The sequence below is a fragment of the Telopea speciosissima genome, chromosome 3 (assembly GCF_018873765.1).
Source record: "Telopea speciosissima isolate NSW1024214 ecotype Mountain lineage chromosome 3, Tspe_v1, whole genome shotgun sequence".
Taxonomy (NCBI): domain Eukaryota; kingdom Viridiplantae; phylum Streptophyta; class Magnoliopsida; order Proteales; family Proteaceae; genus Telopea; species Telopea speciosissima.
The window spans coordinates 33,694,054-33,717,263 of NC_057918.1; the positions used below are offsets into that span (position 1 = coordinate 33,694,054).

Below are 23,210 nucleotides of genomic sequence, written 5' to 3' on the forward strand. Positions count from 1 at the left end.
GTGCTCGTAAAAAAGCTAGTCCAAAAGCATAAGATTAGATTAACATCTCGGAAAATAGGAACTTTAAAAGGAAAGAGCATAGAATTGAGAGATATAATGAGAAGAAGAAGATTTGTATAGCTTGTCTACAAAAGAGTAGATGGAAGGGTAAAAAAGCTAAGGAATTAGATGACTATAAACCTTGGTATAGGGGACAAATATAACAGAAGTAGGTGGGAATAGTAGTAGATAAGGATTAAAAAATGATGTTATAGATGTTAAAAGAATTGGCAATAGGATAATATCCATCAAACTTGTGTCAGGAAAAGAGATAATTGTAATAAATCCAAAAACCTGAAAACCAGTACTTGCGAATTTGCGATAGTGGAAGGGAGAAGATGAAGGGAACAAAGAGAAAGAACTTGTGGGAAAATCCTAGAAGCCACAATAGAATTCAGAATCTTAGCCTATTGTGGCCTAGGTCCTTAGCTTTATCATCAAGTGTCTTATTGACAATCTAATTACAATTAGAGTCAAACAAGTAAAAAAAAAAATGACAATGACCAACACTCCTTAACATAGACTAACATAAACAAATTCCAAGACTAAAGACTAACTCCCACAAATTAATAAAGGGTACACCCCCCCCTCACGATACACTTTAACATTCCCCTTCAATTGCAACACTAACATGCACATCAACCATCAGCCGACAGCCATGGAACTGAACTCTGTCGAAACTAACCGAAATCTTCAAGTTGTCTCGGTTTTAGGCCTGGCCAAAACGAAACCCATGGTCGAAACCTCGAAACGAGAACCGACATGTCTTAGTTTCAGGCCTTGAAAACAAGATTTAGAACCTTTCCATCAGCACAACAGTGGAGAAAAATCTCAGTGTAATATAAATCTAGACAACAAGCAGCAAAATAAGCAATAGAGAACACCAACCATAAGCCAAAAAACAGTCGTAGCAGCAACAACTTCTTCATAAGCCCTTCTCAAGGAAGGCAAGTAGAAATCTTCACAAAGAAGACGGATAAAGTGCAGCATAGGTTGTTGTGAACCACTGCTAAAAGTGCAGTATAGATTACTGCGAACCACTGATAAAAGTACAGTATAGGTTAATCCGGACCACTGACAAAAGTGCAATATAGGTTACTGTGAACCACTAATAAAAGTACAGCATAGGTTGGTGCGAACCACTGATAAAAGTACAACATAGGCTGGTGCGAACCACTGATAAAAGAGCAACATGGGTAGCTGTGAACCACAAGTACAACATAAGGTAGCTACAAACCACACATAACAAATACAGCATAAGGCAACTGCAAACCACAAGTAACATCATAAGGTTGCTGGCCGGGAGCCACAAGCAACAACATAAGGTTGCTAGGAACCACAAGTAACAGTATAAGGCTGTTGCGAACAAGTAACCATCTTTATAAGAACAAATCATTGATGAGGACATGAACAAATAATAATCATCTCCAAACAAGTAGATGACACTATGTTGCTGGCAGATTTTGATAATAGTAATAATCTTCAAATGTCTTAGATAAGAATCTCCAATCTCCCACTCACATGTAGCACTACACGTGGACAAATAATGCAGAGGATGCAATAACAGATAATTCATCATCATATGGCTGCAATAACCAGCATCACAAAAGATTAACAATGAATAAATCCCATAATCCAGAGCAGTCGCAATAACATCAATAAATCAGATTAAAGTAGATAAAGAACTCCAACCGCAAGGTAGATTTCATAATAAAACCAGAAATCCCAGCCACAGGAACCAAATCATACATCAGGGCGGAAACACAGTTGTAGGAAGTAGAACCACTAGCCAAAACCAAAGGGCTGACGCCTCCCAAATTCTGGTCAAATGCTTCTTGCAGACAATAACAATAATCCCAAAATATTGAGTTGCTCCAATGGTTGGTATGCAAACCATAGCCAATATGAACAAGATAATAGCAAATCTGTAAATAATCCATGCAATCCCGGGTTTAAACTCAAATATGGGCATACCCAAGGGAGGAAAAATTCAATTACAATGAAGAAGTGGCAATCTGGTAATTAACCAGAATTGTCAAGGGTGAAGGGTTCACTAGGTAAGTAAAGAAGAGGATATAACAAGATTCAGGGGTAGACGAGCCTTGGCGCAACGGTTAAATTGTTCTATTGTAACCTGTTGGTTGTGGATTCAAAACAACCTCTCCTATGAAGCGGGGGTAAGGCTGCATATATTTTCCCCTCCCAGACCCTGCAGTAGTAGGAGCTCCGTTCACTTGGTCGCTCTTTTTTTTTTTTTAAGATTTACTGTTCGGGACAGACTTGGAAGAGTTTCTAGAATATGAACAGAAGGGAATAAGAGAGGTAGTGAGGGGCATTAAAGGAAATTATAAGAATTAAAAAAAAAAAACATAGAGAGAGACTTGAGAGATTTTAGAAGCTTGCTAAAAATTGAAAAATCAACATTAGAGAGGATTTGCAGATTTCAGGTTTGGCAGTTGGGATTTCATGTAGCTAGAACGAGAGAGGACGAAGAACATTGTATTGCTTATGAGGATTGCAAGCGGAGAAGCTTGCTAAAAATTAAAAAATCGCCATTAGAGAGGATTTACAGATTTCAGGTTTGGCAGTTGAGATTTCTTGTAGATGGAGCGAGAGAGGATGACAAATAGCGTATTGCTTACGAGGAATGCAAGTGAAAAAGCTTGCCAAAAATCACCATTAGAAAAGGTTTGCATATTTCAGGTTTGGCAGCTAGGATTCACTCCGGGACAAAATATGTTTTTGTTATAAACCTACACGCCTCTGAGTTCTTTATAAACTGTAATTTAAGTCATTTCTGCTACTTTTACCACACAAAAAAATATTCTTTTTGCCACATCACCATTTCTTTATGTTATGTTCACCCCATGCCTCTGGCACATCACCAAATTGATGGAACCGTTCGAACTAATCTAAAATTCTAAAACCACAACACTAGAATTGTTTATTGGTCCAATTTGGGTTTTGATTTAGAAAAACTATGATGTTGGTTCAGTTTGTACTGGTCTAATTATATTGATACCACCGATTAAAACTGACCAAATGGATAAAAACCACTAAGTCATTTATAGGCAAGAGATTGTTGCATGGTCACGTGGCCCGCACCAATGTGGGGATCAATGAGAGTATGCACAGGGACATCAATATGAATGGGATATTTTATTTTACAATGGTGGGGCATGAACATGAATGAGATTTTTTAACAACAAAGAAGCTTCCTAAAAATTGAAAAAATCGTCATTAGAGAGGATTTGCAAATTTTAGGTTTGGCAGTTGGGATTTTATGTTGCTAAAGCGAGAGAGGACATAGAACAACGTATTGCTTATGAGGATTCCAAGCGGAGAAGCTTGCTAAAAATTTAAAAATCGCCATTAAAGAGGATTTACAGATTTAAGGTTTGGAAGTTGGGATTTCATGTAGCAGTAGCGAGAGAGGACGACAAACAGCGTATTGCTTACCAGGAATGCAAGCGAAAAAGGTTGCTAAAAATCAAAAAATCGCCATTAGAAAGGGTTTGCAGATTTTAGATTTGACAGCTGGGATTCCCTTCGAAAAAAATATGTTTTTGTTATAAACCTACTCGCCGCTGAGTTCTTTATAAATTGCAATTTAAGTCCTTTCTACTACTTTTACCAAAATAAAGAAAGTTCTTTCCATCACATTGTTATGTTCACCTCATGCCTCTGCCACATCACCAAACTGATGGAACCGCTCGCACTAAGCAAAAATTCTAAAATCACAACGATAAAATTGCTTATTGGTTCGGTTTGAGTTTTGATTTAGAAAAACTTTAATGTTGGTTCAGTTTGTTCTGGTTTAATTATATTGATACCACCGATTAAAATCGACCAAATGGATAAAAATCACTAATTTATTTATGGGCAAGAGATTGTTGCATGGTCACATGGCCTACACCAATGTGGGGATCAATGAGAGTATGCACAGGGGCATCAATATGAATGGGATGTTTTTTTTTTACAACGGTGGGGCATCAACATGAATGAGATTTTTTAGCAAACAAAGAAACTTCCTAAAAATTGAAAAAATCGTCATTAAAGAGGATTTGTAGATTTCAGGTTTGGCAATTGGGATTTAATGTTGCTAAAGCGAGAGAGGACGAAGAACAACGTATTGCTTATGAGGATTGCAAACGGAGAAGCTTGCTAAAAATTGAAAAATCGCCATTAGAGAGGATTTACAGATTTAAGGTTTGGCAGTTGGGATTTCATGTAGTTGGAGCGAGAGAGGACGACAAATAGCGTATTGCTTACCAGGAATTCAAGCGAAAAAGCTTGCTAAAAATCAAAAAATCGCCATTAGAAAGGGTTTGCAGATTTCAGATTTGACAGCTAGGATTCCCTTCGGACAAAATATGTTTTTGTTATAAACCTATGCGCCTCTGAGTTCTTTATAAACTGCAACTTAAGTCATTTCTGCTACTTTTACAAAAAAAAAAGTTCTTTCCGCCACATCACCATGTCTTTATGTTATGTTCACCCCATGCCTCTACCACATCACCAAACTGATGGAACCGCTCAAACTAATCTAAAATTCTAAAACCACAACATTAGAATTGTTTATTGGTCCGATTTAGGTTTTGATTTAGAAAAACTATGTTATTGGTTCAGTTTGTTCTGGTTTAATTATATTGATACTACCGATTAAAATCAATCAAATGGATAAAAACCACTAATTTATTTATGGGCAAGAGATTGTTGCATGGTCACGTGGCCTGCACTAATGTGGGGGTTAATGAGAGCATGCATAGGAGCATCAACATGAATGGGATTTTTTATTTTACAAGGGTGGGGCATCAACATGAATGTAATTTTTTTAGCAAGCAAAGAAACTTGCTAAAAATTGAAAAATTGTCATTAGAGAGGATTTGTAGATTTCAGGTTTGCCAATTAGGATTTCATGTAACTGCAGCGAGAGAAGATGAATAACAGCGTATTGCTTATGAGGATTGTAAGTGGAGAAGTTTGCTAAAAATCAAAAAATCGCCATTAGAGAAGATTTACAGATTTCAGGTTTGGCAGTTGAAAATTCATGTAGCCGCAGCGAGAGAGGATGACAACTAGCGTATTGCATACGAGGAATGCAAGCGGAGAAGCTTGCTAAAAATCAAAAAATTTCCATTAGAAAGGGTTTACAGATTTCAGGTTTGACAGCTGGGATTCCCTTCGAAAAAAATATGTTTTTGTTATAAATCTACGCGCCTTTGAGTTCTTTATAAACTGCAATTTAAGTCTTTTCTGCTATTCTTACCCAAAAAAAGAAAGTTCTTTCCGCTACATTGTTATGTTCACCCCATGCCTCTGTCACATCACCAACCTGATGGAACCGCCCCCACTAAGCGGAAATTCAAAAATCACAACGATAGAATTCCTTATTGGTCAAGTTTGAGTTTTGATTTAGAAAAACTTTAATGTTGGTTCAGTTTGTTCTGGTCTAATTATATTGATACCACCGATTAAAATCAATCAAATGGATAAAAACCACTAATTTATTTATGGGCAAGAGATTGTTGCATGGCCACATGGCCTGCACCAATGTGGGGATCAATGAGAGTATGCACATGGGCATCAATATGAATGAGATGTTTTATTTTACAATGCTGGGGCAGCAACATGAATAAGATTTTTTAACAAGCAAAGAAGCTTCCTAAAAATTGAAAAAATCGTCATTAAAGAGGATTTGCGAATTTCAGATTTAGCAGTTGGGATTTTATGTTGCTAAAGCTAGAGAGGACGAAGAACAATGTATTGCTTATGAGGATTGCAAGCAGAGAAGCTTTGCTAAAAATTGAAAAATCGTCATTAGAGAGGATTTACGGATTTAAGGTTTGGCAATTGGGATTTCATATAGCTGGAGTGAGAGAGGACAACAAATAGCGTATTGCTTACGAGGAATGCAAGCGAAAAAGCTTGCTAAAAATCAAAAAATCGCCATTAGAAAGGGTTTTGCAGATTTCAGATTTGACAGCTGGGATTCCCTTCGAAAAAAATATGTTTTTGTTATAAACCTACGCGCCTCTGAGTTCTTTATAAACTGTAATTTAAGTCATTTCTGCTACTTTTATCAAAAAAAAGAAAGTTCTTTCCGCCACATTGGTATGTTCATCTCATGCCTCTGCCACATCACCAAACCGATGGAACCGCTCGCACTAAGTGAAAATTCTAAAACCACAACGATAGAATTGCTTATTGGTCCGGTTTGAGTTTTGATTTAGAAAAACTTTAATGTTGGTTCAGTTTGTTTTGGTTTAATTATATTGATACCACCGATTAAAATCGACCAAATGGATAAAAAATGACTAATTTATTTATGGGCAAGAGATTGTTGCATGGTCATGTGGCCTGCGTCAATGTGGGGATCAATGAGAGTATGCACAAGGGCATCAATATGAACGGGATGTTTTATTTTACATTGGCGGGGCATCAACAAGAATGAAATTTTTTAGCAAGCAAAGAAGCTTCCTAAAAATTGAAAAAATCGTCATTAGAGAGCATTTATAAATTTCAGGTTTGGAAGTTGGGATTTTATGTTACTAAAGCGAGAGAGGACGAAAAACAACGTATTGCTTCTGTGGATTGCAAGCGGAGAAGCTTGCTAAAAATTGAAAAATCGTCATTAGAGAGGATTTACAGATTTAAGGTTTGGCAGTTGAAATTTCATGTAGCTGGAGCGAGAGAAGACGACAAACAATATATTGCTTACGAAGAATGCAAGTGAAAAAGCTTGCTAAAAATCAAAAAATTGCCATTAGAAAGGGTTTGCATATTTCAGATTTGGCAGCTGGGATTCCCTTCGAAAAAAATATGTTTTTGTTATAAACCTACTTGCCTCTGAGTTTTTTATAAACTGCAATTTAAGTCCTTTCTGCTACTTTTACCAAAAAAAAAAGTTCTTTCCGCCACAGCACCATGTCTTTATGTTATGTTCACCCCCATGCCTCTGTTACATCACCAAACTGATGGAACCGCTAGAACTAATCTGAAATTTTAAAACCACAACAGTAGAATTGCTTATTGGTCTAGCTTGAGTTTTGATTTAAACAAATTTTAATGTTGGTTCAGTTCGTTCTGGTCTACTTATATTGATACCACCGATTAAAATCGACCAAATGGATAAAAATCACTAATTTATTTATGGGCAAGAGATTGTTGCATGGTCACGTGACCTGCACCAATGTGGGGATCAATGAGAGCATGCACAAAAGCCTCAACATGAATGGGATTTTTTATTTTACAAGGGTGGGCATCAACATGAATGGGATTTTTTTAAGAAGCAGAGAAGCTTCCTAAAAATTGAAAAATCATCATTAGAGAGGATTTGCAGATTTCAAGTTTGGCATTTAGGGGTTCATGCAGCTGGAGCGAGAGAGGACGAAGAACAACGTATTGCTTATGAGGATTGCAAATGGAGAAGCTTGCTAAAAATCAAAAAATCACCATTAAAGAGGATTTACAGATTTCAGGTTTGGCAGTTGGGATTTCATGTTGCTGGAACGAGAGAGGATGACGAACATCGTATTGCTTATGAGGAATGCAAGCATTGAAGCTTGCTAAAAATCAAAAAATTGCCATTAGAAAGGATTTGCAAATTTCAGGTTTGGCAGCTGAGATTCCCTTCAGACAAAATAAGTTTTTGATATAAACCAACGTGCCTCTGAGTTCTTTATAAACTGCAATTTAAGTTCTTTCTGCTACCTTTACCAAAAAAAAAAAATGTTCTTTTCGCCACATTGTTATGTTCACCCTATACCTTTGCCACATTACCAAATTAATGGAACCGCTCGAACTAATTAAAAATTCTAAAACCACAACAATAAAATTGCTTATTGGTCCAGTTTGAGTTTTGATTCAGAAAAACTTTAATATTGGTTCAGTTTGTTCTGGTCTAATTATATTGATACCACCGATTAAAATCGATCAAATGAAAAAAAATCACTAATTTATTTATGGGCAAGAGATTGTCGCATGGCCATGTGGCCTGCACCAATGTGGGGATCAATGAGAGTATGCACAGGAGCATCAATATGAATGAGATATTTTTTTTTACAACGGTGGGGCATCAACATGAATGAGATTTTTTAGCAAGCAAAGAAATTTCCTAAAAATTGAAAAAATCGTCATTAGAGAGGATTTGCAGATTTCTTGTTTGACAGTTAGGATTCCCTTCGGAAAAAATATGTTTTTGTTATAAACCTACGTGCCTCTGAATTTTTTATAAACTACAATTTAAGTCATTTCTACTATTTTTACCAAAAAAGAAAGTTCTTTCCGCCACATTGTTATATTCACCCCATGCCTCTGCCACATCACCAAACTGATGGAACCGCTCGCACTAAGTGAAAATTCTAAAACTACAACGATAAAATTGCTTATTGGTCCGATTTGAGTTTTGATTTAGAAAAACTTTAACGTTGGTTCAATTTTTTCTGATTTAATTATATTGATACCACCGATTAAAATCGACTAAATGGATAAAAATCACTAATTTATTTATGGGCAAGAGATTGTTGCATAGTCACATGGCCTGCACCAATGTGGGGATCAATGAGAGTATGTATAGGGGCATCAATATGAATGAGATGTTTTTTTTTACAATGGTGGGGCATCAACATGAATGAGATTTTTTAGCAAGCAAAGAAACTTCCTAAAAATTGAAAAAATCATCATTAGAGAAGATTTGCAGATTTCAGGTTTGGCATTTGGGATTTAATGTTGCTAAAGCGAGAGAGGATGAAGAACAACGTATTGTTTATGAGGATTGCAAGCGGAGAAACTTGCTAAAAATTGAAAAATCGTCATTAGAGATGATTTACAGATTTAAGGTTTGACAGTTGGGATTTCTTGTAGCTGGAGCGAGAGAGGACGACAAACAACGTATTGCTTACGAAGAATGCAAGCGAAAAAGCTTGCTAAAAATAAAAAAAAAATCGTCAATAGAAAGGGTTTGCAGATTTCAAGTTTGTCAACTGGGATTCCATTCGAAAAAAATATGTTTTTGTTATATACCTACGCGCCTCTGAGTTCTTTATAAATTGTAATTTAAGTCCATTCTTCTACTTTTACCACAAAAGAAGAAAAAAAAAAAAGTTCTTTCCGCCACATCACCATGTCTTTATGTTATGTTCATCCCATACCTCTGCCATATCACCAAATTGATGGAATCGCTCGAATTAATCTAAAATTCTAAAGCCACAGCAATAGAATTGCTTATTGATCCGGTTTGGGTTTTGATTTAGAAAAACTTTAATGTTGGTTCAGTTTGTTTTGATCTAATTATATTGATACCACCGATTAAAATCGATCAAATTGATAAAAACCACTAATTTATTTATGGGCAAGAGATTGTTGCATGGTCACGTGGCTTGCACCAATGTGGGGGTCAATGAGAGCATGCACAGGAACATCAACATGAATGAGATTTTTTATTTTACAAGGATGGGGCATCAACATGAATGGAAAAAATTGAAAAATCGTCATTAGAGAAGATTTGTAAATTTCAGGTTTGGCAGTTAAGATTTCATGTGGCTGGAGCAGGAGAGGACGACGAACAATGTATTGCTTACGAGGAATGCAAGCGGAGAAGCTTGCTAAAAATTGAAAAATCTTCATTTGAAAGGATTTGCAGATTTCAGGTTTGGCAGCTGGGATTCCCTCCGGACAAAATATGTTTTTGTTATAAACCTGTGTGGTAAGTCTTTTATGCTACTTTTACAAAAAAGAAAAAATTTCTTTCCACCACATTACCATGTCTTTATGTTATGTTCATCCCATGCCTCTACCACGTCACCAAACTAATGGAACTGTTCGAAGTAACCGAAAATTCTGAAACCACAATGATAGAATTGTTTATTGGTCTGATTTGAGTTTTGATTTAGAAAATCTTTAATATTTGTTCAGTTTGTTTTGGTCTAATTATATTGATACCACCGATTACAATTGATCAAATGGATAAAAACCATTAATTTTTTTATGGGCAAGAGACTGTTGCATGGTCACGTGGCCTATACCAATGTGGGGGTAAATGAGCGCATGCGCAGAGGCATCAACATGAATGGGATTTTTTATTTTACAAGGGTGGGGCGATAATTTCACATGCTCATGTATTTGGACTCAAGAGCCACACAACCAGACAATCATTCTTTTTCAATTTATTTATATATTTAACCATTGGGTTATAATTGATTATAATTACTAAAAATCAAGATATTAATGTGTATGGATAGGGGTGTCAAAAAAGCTTGGCTGCCCAAACCCACCCTAAGCCCGGACATGGCCTGGGCTGAACTGTTCAACCCACAAGGCAAACTTGGGCTGGGATTTTGAAGCCCAATGTTGGGCAAGGCTAGACTGGACTGAGGCTGGTCTGAACAGACCCAACGCTATAAACACTATATCTATCTCAATCTATGTATATAAAAAGGGAAAAGGTTTTGTACAACATCAACTCAAAAACGAAATTGCACACCCCCTCACATATCACTGTTCATGTGATCAAGGGGTGATATGTCATTATACCCCTACCCCTTTTGTTAGATTCCAAAGGGGGTTACATTATTTGCCCAAAACTACACTCAAGCAGTGTAGGAAAAACTCTCCCATATAAAAATATAATCTTCAGTCCATTAAAGATTATTTATCAAGTTTTCTTTTCTTTTTTTTTTTGAGGGCGGGGGGTTGAATTTGAAGTTTGCTTATGACATATGAACTGTTTTTTATTTTGATATTTGTATTTACATCTTATTGATAGATAATGGGTCTACATTTTATTGATTTATATTAGGTTAAAAATATTTTTTAAGAATGATTAGTTTTGAACTTATTTCATTTTTTCATAATGCATATAGGGACAAAAAATGGCAATATAAATGGGCTGCCAGAGTCAATCAAGGCTGGGCTGGGTTAGGTTGAGCCTGAAAGGATGGGCTGGGCCTGGGCCGAGTTAAGAGACCTTAGGGTTGGATTGGGATTTTTAACAACCGGCCCAACCTAACCCATTTACACCCCTATCTATCGACCTCTTGAAGCTCAATTTAAGGTACTAATGAGATTGCGCGTGAGGCATCCAAAAGGGGTGGGGTTTTTCATTTCATTAGATGAAATAAGAGTTTTATCATTATGGAGTGTGTTGTGAACAAGAAAGTTTTCCTTCACCCATGGTGAAAGAGGTTTTCAGTCTACGATACCCATCATTATCATGTGATGGGTGTAAAAAATAAGGGGAAGGTATTTCAGACCTTCAACTACCCTAGGATTTTGGGTGAAGCTTTCACCATGGGTGTGGGAAAACTTTCTCCTATACTTATGAATTCGGATCAGCTACCCACATGGGACGGGTGGGGACAGATTTGAACCCTCCATGGGGTGTGGGTCCCACACCCTAGAGGTGGGTCCCACACCCCCATGGAGGGTTCAGATCTGTCCCCACCCGTCCCCATGTGGGTAGCAGATCGGAACTCCCCTTGGGGTACCATATAACACTCCCCATTATCTCTTCTTGTGACATTTGTCCACAGACAAACGGAAGGAAACGGAGCAAGTGAAGCACAGTTAGTAATTTTTTCAAAATTTTTTTTTCCCTAACATGAGTCGTGTCCAATACGTTACACATCTCACCTCATTTCCTGCACACACACATTCTCTCTTTCTCTCCTCTTCCCCTCTCCTCTCCGGCTCTCCGAGATTAAACCAAGCATTCTTCGATCTGCAGAACGGAGACCTGCAACCAGTCTCTCTTTTCTTCCCCTCTCCCGAAATGTGACCAAACAACTTTCTTTTCTTCGGTTCTTCAATTTATAGAATCATTGCTGCAACCAGTTTCATGGTTTCTCCCTGACAGAGAGAGGACGAGCCATCATCACCAATCAGTTGTCGCACATGATTGTGGTACAACCGAGTTGCCATGGTGGCGGGAATCGACAGTCGAGTTGAACTTTTGGTTACTAATGTGATTAGACAAACACATGAGACTTCGTTTATGATATAATACAATAATATAAATCTATATAGTTCAAGAACTTCATTTTAAGAGGATCTTGTACAAATCAAAGGCCAAATTCTTCTTCTCCGGGTTTTGGATTCCAAATTCAATAATATTCTTCTTATTATCTTATTCGACTAATTCTAGTTACCCCACTTACCATTGCAAGAAATTTATGATTCTTATGATGGCAATTGGGCACAATCCAAATTCCAACCTAACTTGAAATCTTTGAGGTTGGATTGATGACTCAAGTTTCCCATCCCAAGCAGAAGCTAATACCAGTATATGGCTTTGTTGTATTAATGAATGAGAAGGGGTCTATTAATATTGATTTTGGATTACTATGTATTAGCACTGCTGTGGCACCCAACAAAACTCATTGAATCTTTTATGGAGTTCCTAGTTTTAATATGGGACATGGTTGACAGAAATTTCTTACATCCTCCAATGTTTCTACCCAGAAATTGTGTTGGCATAGGCATCAGAGTGGGACTTCTTCAGATACCAGAGGATAATGGACCATGATCACAGCATTCCATACTAACAGTCCTTCTGATTTAAAGTTGATCGGCTCAAGAGAGAAGCGTTGGGGAAATACCTAGTTTTCAAAACCTTAGCCCCACAATTCATGTGGCCGAGTGAGAAGCCTCCATGCTAGCCTAGTAAGAATAGTAGTATTATGAACAACGCTCTTCCTTAAATCCCAGCCCTCTGCTAAACTTTAGTTGACACAAACACCCCAAGAAGTTAAAGACCTGTTGGATCTATGTCCATCCGATAACCCGTTCCAAAATCTAGCATTTATAGAATCCAATTGATTGCAAAACATCATTGGGTATCAAACAACTTCATTCATGGGAAATAAAACTAGGAAGTAAACACATCCAAGATCACAACTGCAACAAGAGCCCTGCAACTGCTCAAAAAAGAGTGCGTCATCATCTGCTCTCATGGTTGGTGGCTACAGATCTGGCTCTGGAGCAGTTCCAAAATCCAAATCCTAATGTTGATGTATGTGGTAAACCCTAGAGGATGATATGCAATGTTATAGGCAATGTATTTAAACATGACTAGGACTCGAGGCCATTTGGATCGGAGGTCATCAGGCACCCTCAACCATCCAATTACCCAATCTGGAAATTTTGGCATAAACCCAAGATAAGTGGTCCAAAAAGTCTTAACACCCAATCAATGGTCCTGGGAAACACTGTTATTGGCAACAATGCAACCCAACATACAATTTAAAATGAAGCCAATTCCAAATGCCTCCCATGTACCTTGCTTGAGAGAAGAAAAATACAGTTCCATCTTAGCTAAGGATTGGAGCAATAACATGTCCATAAACAAGTTGAGCCTAAACGCTTGAATTGAAACCCCAAGAAGATTACAATACTTCACAAATACAATTCCTCAGTACATTCTGTTTATGAAAATTCTAAATATTGTCATTATCAATGAGAAAACCAGACTAAAATGATCAGGCTGGTTTTGTAGGTTAAATGTTGATATGGTATAGGTATCCTTCATCTTCAATCAGTCTCTGTAAATAAAAGCAGATGCTCTTACTGGCCAGAGAGAAAATTACACGATTATCTAATCATAGAGTCCTTCTTCATGCCATATATCAACTAAAAAATCTACCATCTCCTGCATGAATCAACAAACAAATGATTAAGTATAGGAACACAAAGCTCAAAATACAACAAAAAAAAAAACAAGGTGCTTAATAACTTACAAACAATGGGATTGGTTGGGGAAAAGGCTCATTAGTCGAAAGTAGTTCATCATAAGTAGTTGACCAGCTACAAGACAGTTACTTTGCTCTATCAGCACAGGAGATGCAACAGAAACAAAAGAGGTATACAGAGTTTGAAAACCAGAATTCTAAGTGAAACAAATTAGGATCTGAAACCAGTGCTTGCAAAGTAGAAGAGAGAGAGAATGATGGGAGAAGAAGAGAAGAGAATTGTTGAACCACAATTGATTCAAATTGTATAACTATCCGGCTATCATCCTTTATTTATAATAGCAAATCAAATAGTCACTAGTAGGAGTATACATTAAACAAGACTAAGACTAGTTACAAAGGAATAAGGAAACTAAAAGAGAAAGAGACATTAACATATCTAAACTCTAAAACTCAACATAACTCACAATAGGGACACTCCCCCTGTTGTGAGTAACCTTAAAACAAGTATAGATATTAATCGCAGGACCAGTCTTGTACATATATAGCAGTTGTAGACGCCAGTGAAAGCTTCATGTTGGTAACAATACAACCTCAAGCACACCAATCATCATCAACAATAGTAGAGAAAAATCTTTGGGTCGAATAAATGTAGCCAACAACAAACAAAATATGCGGTAGAGAACACCAACCGCAAGCCAAAATATCATAGCAGCAACAACATCATAAGCAATTTTCAAAGAAGACTAGTATGTAGTAATCTTCACAACGAAGACAGATAAAAGTTCAAATAGCGATGCACTTATGAGCCCTAAATACAGATCACAGAGAAAATTGCAGTATAGACGACTACAAACCGGTTAATACTTAAAAGTACAATATAGGTTACTAGGAACCAAGTAACAACATAAGGTTACTGGGAACCAAGTAACAACATAAGGTTGCTGGGAACCAAGTAGCAACATCAGGTTGCAAGGAACCAAGTAAAAACATCGGGTTGTTATAGACCAAGTAGCAGCATCAGGTTACTATGAACCAGACACGAAGGTTGTTGTGAACCAAACAACATAAAGTTGTTACTGATTAAGACAAATAATTATTTTCATAGATAACATTGTTGATGAGGAAACGAGTAGATGGCACGAAGAAAATAATAATAATCTTTAGTTGATGACGTTGATGACTTGAGCAGATAATAATAATAATCTTCAATCTAGAGCAATAAAGAATAAAGAATAATTCACCATCATATGGCAGCAATAACCAGCATAACATAAATCCCACAATCAAGAGCAGCCGCTTTAATAATAAATAAGAAAAAAGAGCTTCTTCTTCAACCACACTTTTAAAACAGCAACAGCGAAAGACCCTAACTCGGTTCAGGTGAGAGAACTCTTTTATTAGAACTCGATTTGATCTGAAATTGCAAGCAAATGTTACTGACTTTAACTCCTATCTATTCCAACCAGCAAACACCCATAATAGCAAGTGATTGAATGGTACTTAGTAGCTGAAATCGGACCTAGCAGAGGTTAAGGAATTGGAGCTGATGTTTTCTGCAACTCTCACAACAAAGAAGGATTATGTGGGATAATTTATAGGGTTTGAATCGCCTAGATATAGGCATACTTTGACCCAAATCTTAGGCTGATTGGGCTTTTACCACCAGGGAGTTCTAATGATTCATTCCCAACCCTGAGGTGCTGGGAATCACATGGACAAGACGTGTAGAGCAGGAAAAAATAGTTGCAGAAATTTATTCAGGAAGAATGATTCAAGTATGAAGGAACTCCAACAAACCTTCCCTCTTCTCAGACTTACAGATTTTTTTTCTTCTTCATCTTCTTCATTGCTCTAATACCATGAAACAAATCAGGATCTGAAACCAGTACTTGCAAAGTAGGAGAGAGAGAGAGAGAGCAATGGAAGAAGAAGAGAAGAGAATTGTTGAACCACGATAGATTCAACTTGTATATCTAGCGTGGTTATCATCTTTTTTTTATAATAGCAAACCAGACAAGACTCCTAGTAGGACTGTAGGAGTATTCATTGGACAAGGCTAAGACTGCCTAAGACTAATTACAAAGTAATAAGGAAACTAAAAGAGACATAAATATACCTAAACCCTACAACTCAACATAAATCACGATAGGGATACTCCCCCTAGCGTAAGTAACATTTAACTGAAAGACATAAATATACCTAAACCTTACAACTCAACATAACTTATGATAGGGACACTCCCCCTATTGTGAGTAACCTTTAACAATAAATAACTATGTTTTGCAGTCAAAGTGCATGGTAACTCTGGCATGTCTTTGTTGGTTCCTACAAAAATTGTTAGCCAAAATGTTTCAGAAACTACTGTCGAACAGGTTTTTTAAAAAATATTTCATTTACAAAGACAACTACTTCAGCTGAATCAGTAAAAAAGTTCAGCACAAAGCTTAAGCAAGACCTACCATTTCTTTGGAATCACCTACTGCCAGGCAAGGAGCAATATCACAATCGATCGTGGATCACCCAAAATAATAAGAAGGGCTATCTAATCCATGCTAGGCATGCTTCATTTCAAGTGTGCGTGTGTGTATACAAGGATTTAAGTATCGGTATCGGTTATCATATCGGAGGGGTGATATTAAGAGACGCATCGTATTGCATTGCAAAGACGCAAGATACACATAGAAATGTCAAGAAATGCATGAATGTGCTTATGATACATATAAAATACAATTTTGAAGTATAATAAATTGGGAGCCTGGAAAATACTTAAATAGCTTTTGGGAATAAGACAAAGGGCAATTAAAAGGTGTCAAGTTCTAAATACACCTATAGAGGTTCATTTAGATGGTCCCTCTTCATGTATTAGTATGTGTCTTTTATTTCTTTTTTGGGGGCAACGGTTCATGAGCCACCATGGTATCCTACAACAACCCATTACAAAGAATAATTAATTATTTTTTTAAGAAAAAAGAATAAATAAATAACAAATTCTCTGTCAAGAGCGTAGAAAACCCTGACAATTAAAGATACTATTCCCTTTTTGTTTTTCCTTGTGTTTGCTTAACTATTAGGGTGAAGAGTTTAAGGGTTGGTGGTCTAAGCACTATTTTATACTGGATGTTGTATGACCTAATAATATATATGGAGGAATATGACCTATACTTTGCAGAAAAAGTGCATAATTTTGGCATGACAACATTGGTTTCTATGAAAAATTGTTAGCCAAAATGTTTCAGAAACTACTTTCAGACAAGTTCCTAAAAAATTCATTTACAAAGAGAACTAATTCAGCACTTCAGCTGAATCAATAAAAAAGGTCAGTACAGAGCTTGAGCAAAACCTACCATTTCTTTGGAATAACCACTCACCTATTGCCAAGCTGAGATCAATATCAAAATGATCGTGGATCACCCAAAAAGTGAGAAGGGCTATCTAATCTATGCTAGGCGTGCTTCATTTTATGTATACGTTGTTTACTACCATTTCACTTAAAAGTTCGAACTGCTAGGGAAGGGCAACGTCAATGCATACATCAAATCCCCCAACACATGTGTGCCATAGTACTTTGCACGTGAGGAGAAGAAATATTGGGAAAACTCTTCTGATGCACTTCCGAGGAGTTGATTACTCGACCACCCTGCTCTGATACCATGTTCGCTAGCGTTTCACCTAAAAGCTCAAAGTGTTAGGGAAGGGTAGTGTCACTGTATACATCAACATATGTGTGTGAAAGTCTCCCGCTACCGCAAGGTCTGGGAGGGGCAAATGTATGCAACATTACCCCTAGCTTCGTAGGAGAGGCTGTTTCCAAGTTTTGAATATATCAAAAATCTTGTTATAATCAAGGCTCGTGAAAAAGTTGTAACCCTACTTTTTTTGTCCTTTTAGTATAAAACATTTTCTCACTGAGGGTAAATCCAATCATTTCACATGCCTACTTGAAAAGTATGTAGCTTTTAATAATGAAAGAATGACAAGTCACTTTCAAATTATTTTGAAAAAACCTTTTTTACCCCTATGTTAATTTTTGGGAATGTAACAATATAAAGAATTCAGTAATCTGCCCACCAGTGACACAGACTGAGGATATAATGATGGAACCAGAGAAGGAGGATGAGAAACCAGTTCAGCAGTAGAACAGGGCCAGTATATCTACCACTGGACAATTACTCACAGTAGGAACAACCCTCCTATTGTGAGAACACCCATTTACCCATACGTAAACTACACCAATAGGTCCAATAGGCGTCCACAACCCTATAGGACAACACCTAAACAGGGAATAAGACAAGGGACAATCAAAAGAAGATTACAACTTCTCACTTCACCATTTTGGTGGCAACAAGATGAACCCTATATATATATATTTATGGAGAGAGAATAGACACTCGTAGCTTAATCCTCTTTCATAGGAGAAGTAATGGGATGGACCTAAAAGGCAGGAACTAGTGAAGGTCTAAGAAAAGTTGGTATTAACATTGAGGTGAAAAATGTAGAACTGAATAATCCGGGAAGTCAAAAAGAAGAAAGATTGGTATTAGTATTGAGGTCATGAGGTGAGAATATGCTGAACTGAATAATCTTGTAATTCGAAAGTTAAGAATAGAGTAAAATTGAAGATCTATGAAGGATTCTTTATGGACTGGTTGGGACAGATGGGTGGAGTGGGTGGGCTACTGAGTGTATTACTTGGAGAAGGTGATGCTTTATGTAAGGGATCTCAAAGCCTGTATCATTATTCATTAGTTGTATGCCATTATCGGGTTTTGTGAGTTCTCGTCATTTTCAATAAATTTTTGTTCTATTTTAAAAAAGTTTTGATGGATTGAAAGATCTCAAAGAGTTCGATGGTGGCTCAAAAAATAAAATAAGTGGCTGAGAAGAAAAAGAAGGGATTCTAGGACCTTCTTTGCCATGCATCACCATTGCTGTGAGCAGGTATCTCTTACATAGCTGCCAAGGCGTCACCTGGGCGGGCACTTTGGTCACCTTATTGGTGTTGACTTGCATCCAGGCCCCCTCCAATGCCTCGGGTCCCTAGACACTGACAACTCTGATCTTCTAGGTGTTCCTTTTGACCAGTAAGAAGTGTTCAGTTACAGCCATGGCTATTCCCATATCCCTTTGCTGGAAAAGGTATTCCACTATTCCACCTTTAGTTTAGTGTATCAAACTGATTTTGACGACGCATTAATCACTTAGAAGAGAGGTACAAAGAGAAGAATAAGAAGAAAAAACATAAGAAAACAAACTAGCTCGAGAAGGGAAAACAGAGCATTGCTCAGGTGGCCTAGTTCTATCCAAGTAGGACTGTTAACACTCCAATCAGCATAGAACGTGTCATTTTTTATCCCAGCAGCTATCCAAGTTCAAATCAAAGTTAACCAGCCAATCAAGAGGAGTTTTATCCAGTTCAAATTCATCCATAGTACCACACCACCATCACGGCGCCACCCACACCTGCAACTTTTGATTTCTTCTTTCAATCTGAGTTGCAGCTGTCCAGATTCAAACTACTAGTGTCGCTTTGGCCATATGATGAATTGATGATCCAAATCAAAAGCAAGCTCAGCATAGCAGGATTGCGACTTCAGTTCCCCCACTTTCCAGCTTCAGAATTTTGGTTTTGCTTTAATTTAGCTACGTTCATACTTAAATTAGGATTATTCGGTCAGTATTAGAGTTGGTAATTAGAGTACTAGATTGTCCTTAACAACTAGTTTGAATTCTAGTAGGACTTCCTAGTTTTTGAGTTCTATACGAGTGACACGGTAATTCTATTAGGACTTAACTAGTTTTTGAGCTCTATATAAGAGTAATGTGGATTCTAGAACACCTAAAGGCTAGGGTTAAGAAACCAACAGAAAATTCCAGAATAACAGGATAAAAGGAACAAACCACAATTATGAGAAGTTAAATATAAGATGGTCAGCAAGTCTGATCTAGTCACATCTTAACCAAATTGGGATGAAATTCAATGGTCAGATTTTAAATTATGGAGGCTTCCTGCTATGATTAGGAAAGTGAAATTCCAGACTGAGAAAAGAAATCGATGGGCAGAAATAGAATTTAATTAGTGATCTAAAGTAATGAATAAGCAGTGAACAGTACTCAGATCTATAATTAAAAGTTTTAGTCTTAGAATCTCAGGTTTAAAGAGGTTGAATAGCAAATGTTTTCTTGAAATTCGATTTTGGGTTTTTAAATCAAAACTTATTTGAGTAATTATTCAAAACAGTAGAGTGATGGCAGTAATAGCAGGAGTTAATGACAAATCAATGCTGAATCTGAATAATGGAGAATCAATTCTGTAATTATCATGCAATAAAGAACAGATTTGAAGTGAAGAAATAATAGCAAACAGAATTAAAAGGAAAGAGAGAAACAAACGTGTGCAGATTCAAAAAAGAAAAAAAACACTAAACTGGCCTGAGTAATTGAGAAGAGAAAATAAAGACGATAAGAAAAAGGGTCTGAGAACTGATCGTATGGAGATAGAAAATATCTGTTTCGTATTTTGGGAGAGAGGAGAGAGAAAGTATATGGGGAGAAGAGAGCCCAGCCACACAAGGCGATTTCCAAACTAATCCATTCATTCCAATTCAATCGTTAGGGGGGTCCCAAGCTTTAAAAAAAAATAGAAATAGACTACAACCTAATGTGGACTTCCTAACAAGTAACATGACTAAAAGCCTTTTAAAAGTAATAAAAGGCTACCAAAATCTAAAAATCTACTAGTGGACCCCATACAATCTTATATATAAAACTCAAAAATAACAATCCCAAGGCCCATAGAACCCAACCAAAGGTTAAATTAAAATATTTTGAGGCTCAATTGGCCCGATTGGACACCCTTAACTGCTTCAATTCCCCCGGTATTTGACAAAACTCGCCCTCGAGTTTTATAGAAGGGGAGAATCAAACACCACTCAATTGGCATCCACAATCGACGACCTTGATGGTATGATTATCCAATGCACCTCATGACAATATTCAAAAATGATCGGCTTCCTCACATTCAAGATCTGTGGAGGTAGAAGGAAATCAAAAGTCTCGATCTCTATGAATTGTGTTTCCTCAATTGGAATCATCTCTTGATGATCATCAGGTTCTTCTGCTGTTCGATCTTCTTCCACTTGTGATTCGTTTTCTGAAGCTTTCTTCTTGCTCAATACATTGTCGCATATATTATCAGCAAGATTTCAAATCCCAATAGGAGATCCAACAATCCATCTTAAAATTTCTTCATACTTCTCTCCATGCGAAGTTGAAGAGCAAGAAAATCATAATCGATCATCGTCGGGAATAAAGAATTTCAGATCTGACACCAAATAATGTGGATTCTAGAACACCTATAGGCTAAGGTTACAAAACCAACAGAAAAATTCCAGAATAACAGGATAAAAGGAGAAAACCTGAATTATGCGAAGTTAAACATCAGATGGTCAGCAAGTCTGATCTAGTCAAATTTCAGGTCGAGTGGTCTATTTGTCAGGGTGAGCATCTTAACCAAATTGAAATGAAATCCAATGGTCAGATTCCAAGTTATGGAGATTTTCTACTATGATTAGGACAGTGAAATCCCAGACTGAGAATAGAAATCGATGGGCAGAAGTTGGATCTTCAAATAGAATTTAATTAAGGATCTAAAGTAATGAATAAAGCAGTGAACAGTACTCAGATCTAAAATTAAAAGATGGGAAGAGTTTTCTGTCCAGGAGCGTGGCCCTTGTGCCAGCACGGGGCCAATGGTATCACACACAGAAGCATCAACAGAGGCGGGATTTCCACCTGACAATGGGTGTGGGGCGGCCATTTTGCCTCATCCTGTGTCTGGGCGTAGGAAGCACGCTCCAGGAACAGAGTTCTTTTTCCCTTAAAAGATTTAGTCTTAGAATCTCAAGCTTTGAGAAATTGAATAGCTCAAGGATTCTTGAAATTCGATCTGGGTTTTGATATCAAAACTGATTTAAATCCTTAAGAGCCAAAACAGTAGATTGATGGCAGTAATGGCAGGGAGTTAATGACAAATCAATGCTGTAGCTGAATAATAAAGAATCAATTCTGTAATTGATCATGCAATAAGTACAACTGAAGTTAAGAAATTATAGCAAACAGAATAAATAGGAAAGAGAGAAACAGACATGTGCAGGATTAAAAAAGAATACCATACTGACCTGAGTAATTGAGAAGAGAAGATAAGAAAAAGGATACGAGAACAGATCGCATGGAGAGAGAAGAGATGTGTTTCGTATTTTGGGAGAGAAGAGAGAGAAATAAAAACGTGAGGGGGGAGAAAAGAGAGCTCAGCCACACAAGGCAATTTCCAAATTAATCCATTTATTCCAATCCAATCGTTACGGGGTTAACAAGCTTTAAATAAATAAAGGAAGGGAAAAAGTTCTCTGTCCGGGAGTGTGGCCTATGCCAGCACTCCCATGAGTCTATCTCTCTCCTCCCCATGTGAAAAGACATCTCTGCCCCCTTGTTTTGAGGAGGAGAGAGATAGACACATGGGAGTGCTGGCGCAGACCACACTCCCGGACAGAGAACTACTTCCCATAAAGGAAATAGACTTCTTCCTAAAAAGGACTTCCTAACAAGTAATAAGACTAAAGACTTTTAAAATTTTCAAAAGAAAGACAACCTAAACCTAAAAATCTACTAATGGACCCCACATAATCTACTTATTCATGTGTACCCTTTTAAATCCCAGCTTTTGGGCTTATGAGGCCCATTACAATAAAAACCTCAAAAAAAAACAAGTCCAAGGCCTATAGAACCCAACCATGGGATAAAATAAAGTATTTTAAGGCCCAATTGCCCCGATTGGACACCCTTAACTGCTTCAAAGAGTGATATGGTACTCGGTTTTAGTTATTCCAGATCCCTGTAATTTGTTATTTCAGCAATAAATTATTTCATCAGCAGCCATTGGCTACTTATAAAAATTCTTTTCTGAGTTTTCAGTTTAAGAAAATTCTGTTTAGTTGCTGCTTCTACATTACAAACAGCCTCCATTATTTATGCATTTGATATTCTCCAATCCTACTTAGGATTGCATATTCCTATGTTTTTTTTTAAAGGTCTTTTTTATTTTTATGGCAATCTCATAAATATTTCAGAGCTTGTAAAGGTGAGTGGCCGAGCTGTAAATAATCAGAATAATAAAGGACCGCTTGGTAGTTAACTAGGTGTTGGGATAAGAAGGGAATTAGGATTTATTGTAAGGCGACAAACTTGGAAGGATTTATAAAATATGGACAATAGAGGATGAAGGAAGATGGGAGGGACATTACCGGAAGTTAGGAGAATACAATAAAATAGAAAAGGAATTGTGGGGGATAGTTGGGGTTTGTCTTTAACCTCCCGCAACAGAACTAGTGGTAGAAAACCAGGAGCCCTTCAGATGAGAGACTCCCTTTAGAAGACATCATTCGAAGTGAGAATTCAAGCAAAGGATTCTAATTCAATGCCCCACCG

The 23,210-nt window shown here is 37.1% G+C and overlaps 1 protein-coding gene across 4 annotated transcripts in view; it reads right to left on the reverse strand.

The window, feature by feature from the left end:
• LOC122656761 overlaps positions 1 to 23,210 on the reverse strand; it is a 57,278-nt gene that overhangs the window by 10,712 nt on the left and 23,356 nt on the right. Inside the window, exons 4-5 of one of the 4 annotated variants that reach the window (XM_043851400.1) lie at positions 13,773 to 13,839; positions 13,323 to 13,684 (exon numbers count right to left, since the gene is read on the reverse strand). The exons of the other annotated variants lie outside the window; for them this stretch is intronic. Coding sequence (XP_043707335.1) covers positions 13,631 to 13,684; positions 13,773 to 13,839 — 121 coding nt within the window. The 3' untranslated portion in view covers positions 13,323 to 13,630. Of the gene's footprint in view, positions 1 to 13,322; positions 13,685 to 13,772; positions 13,840 to 23,210 lie in introns of those variants that run through there. 4 annotated transcript variants of the gene reach the window in all.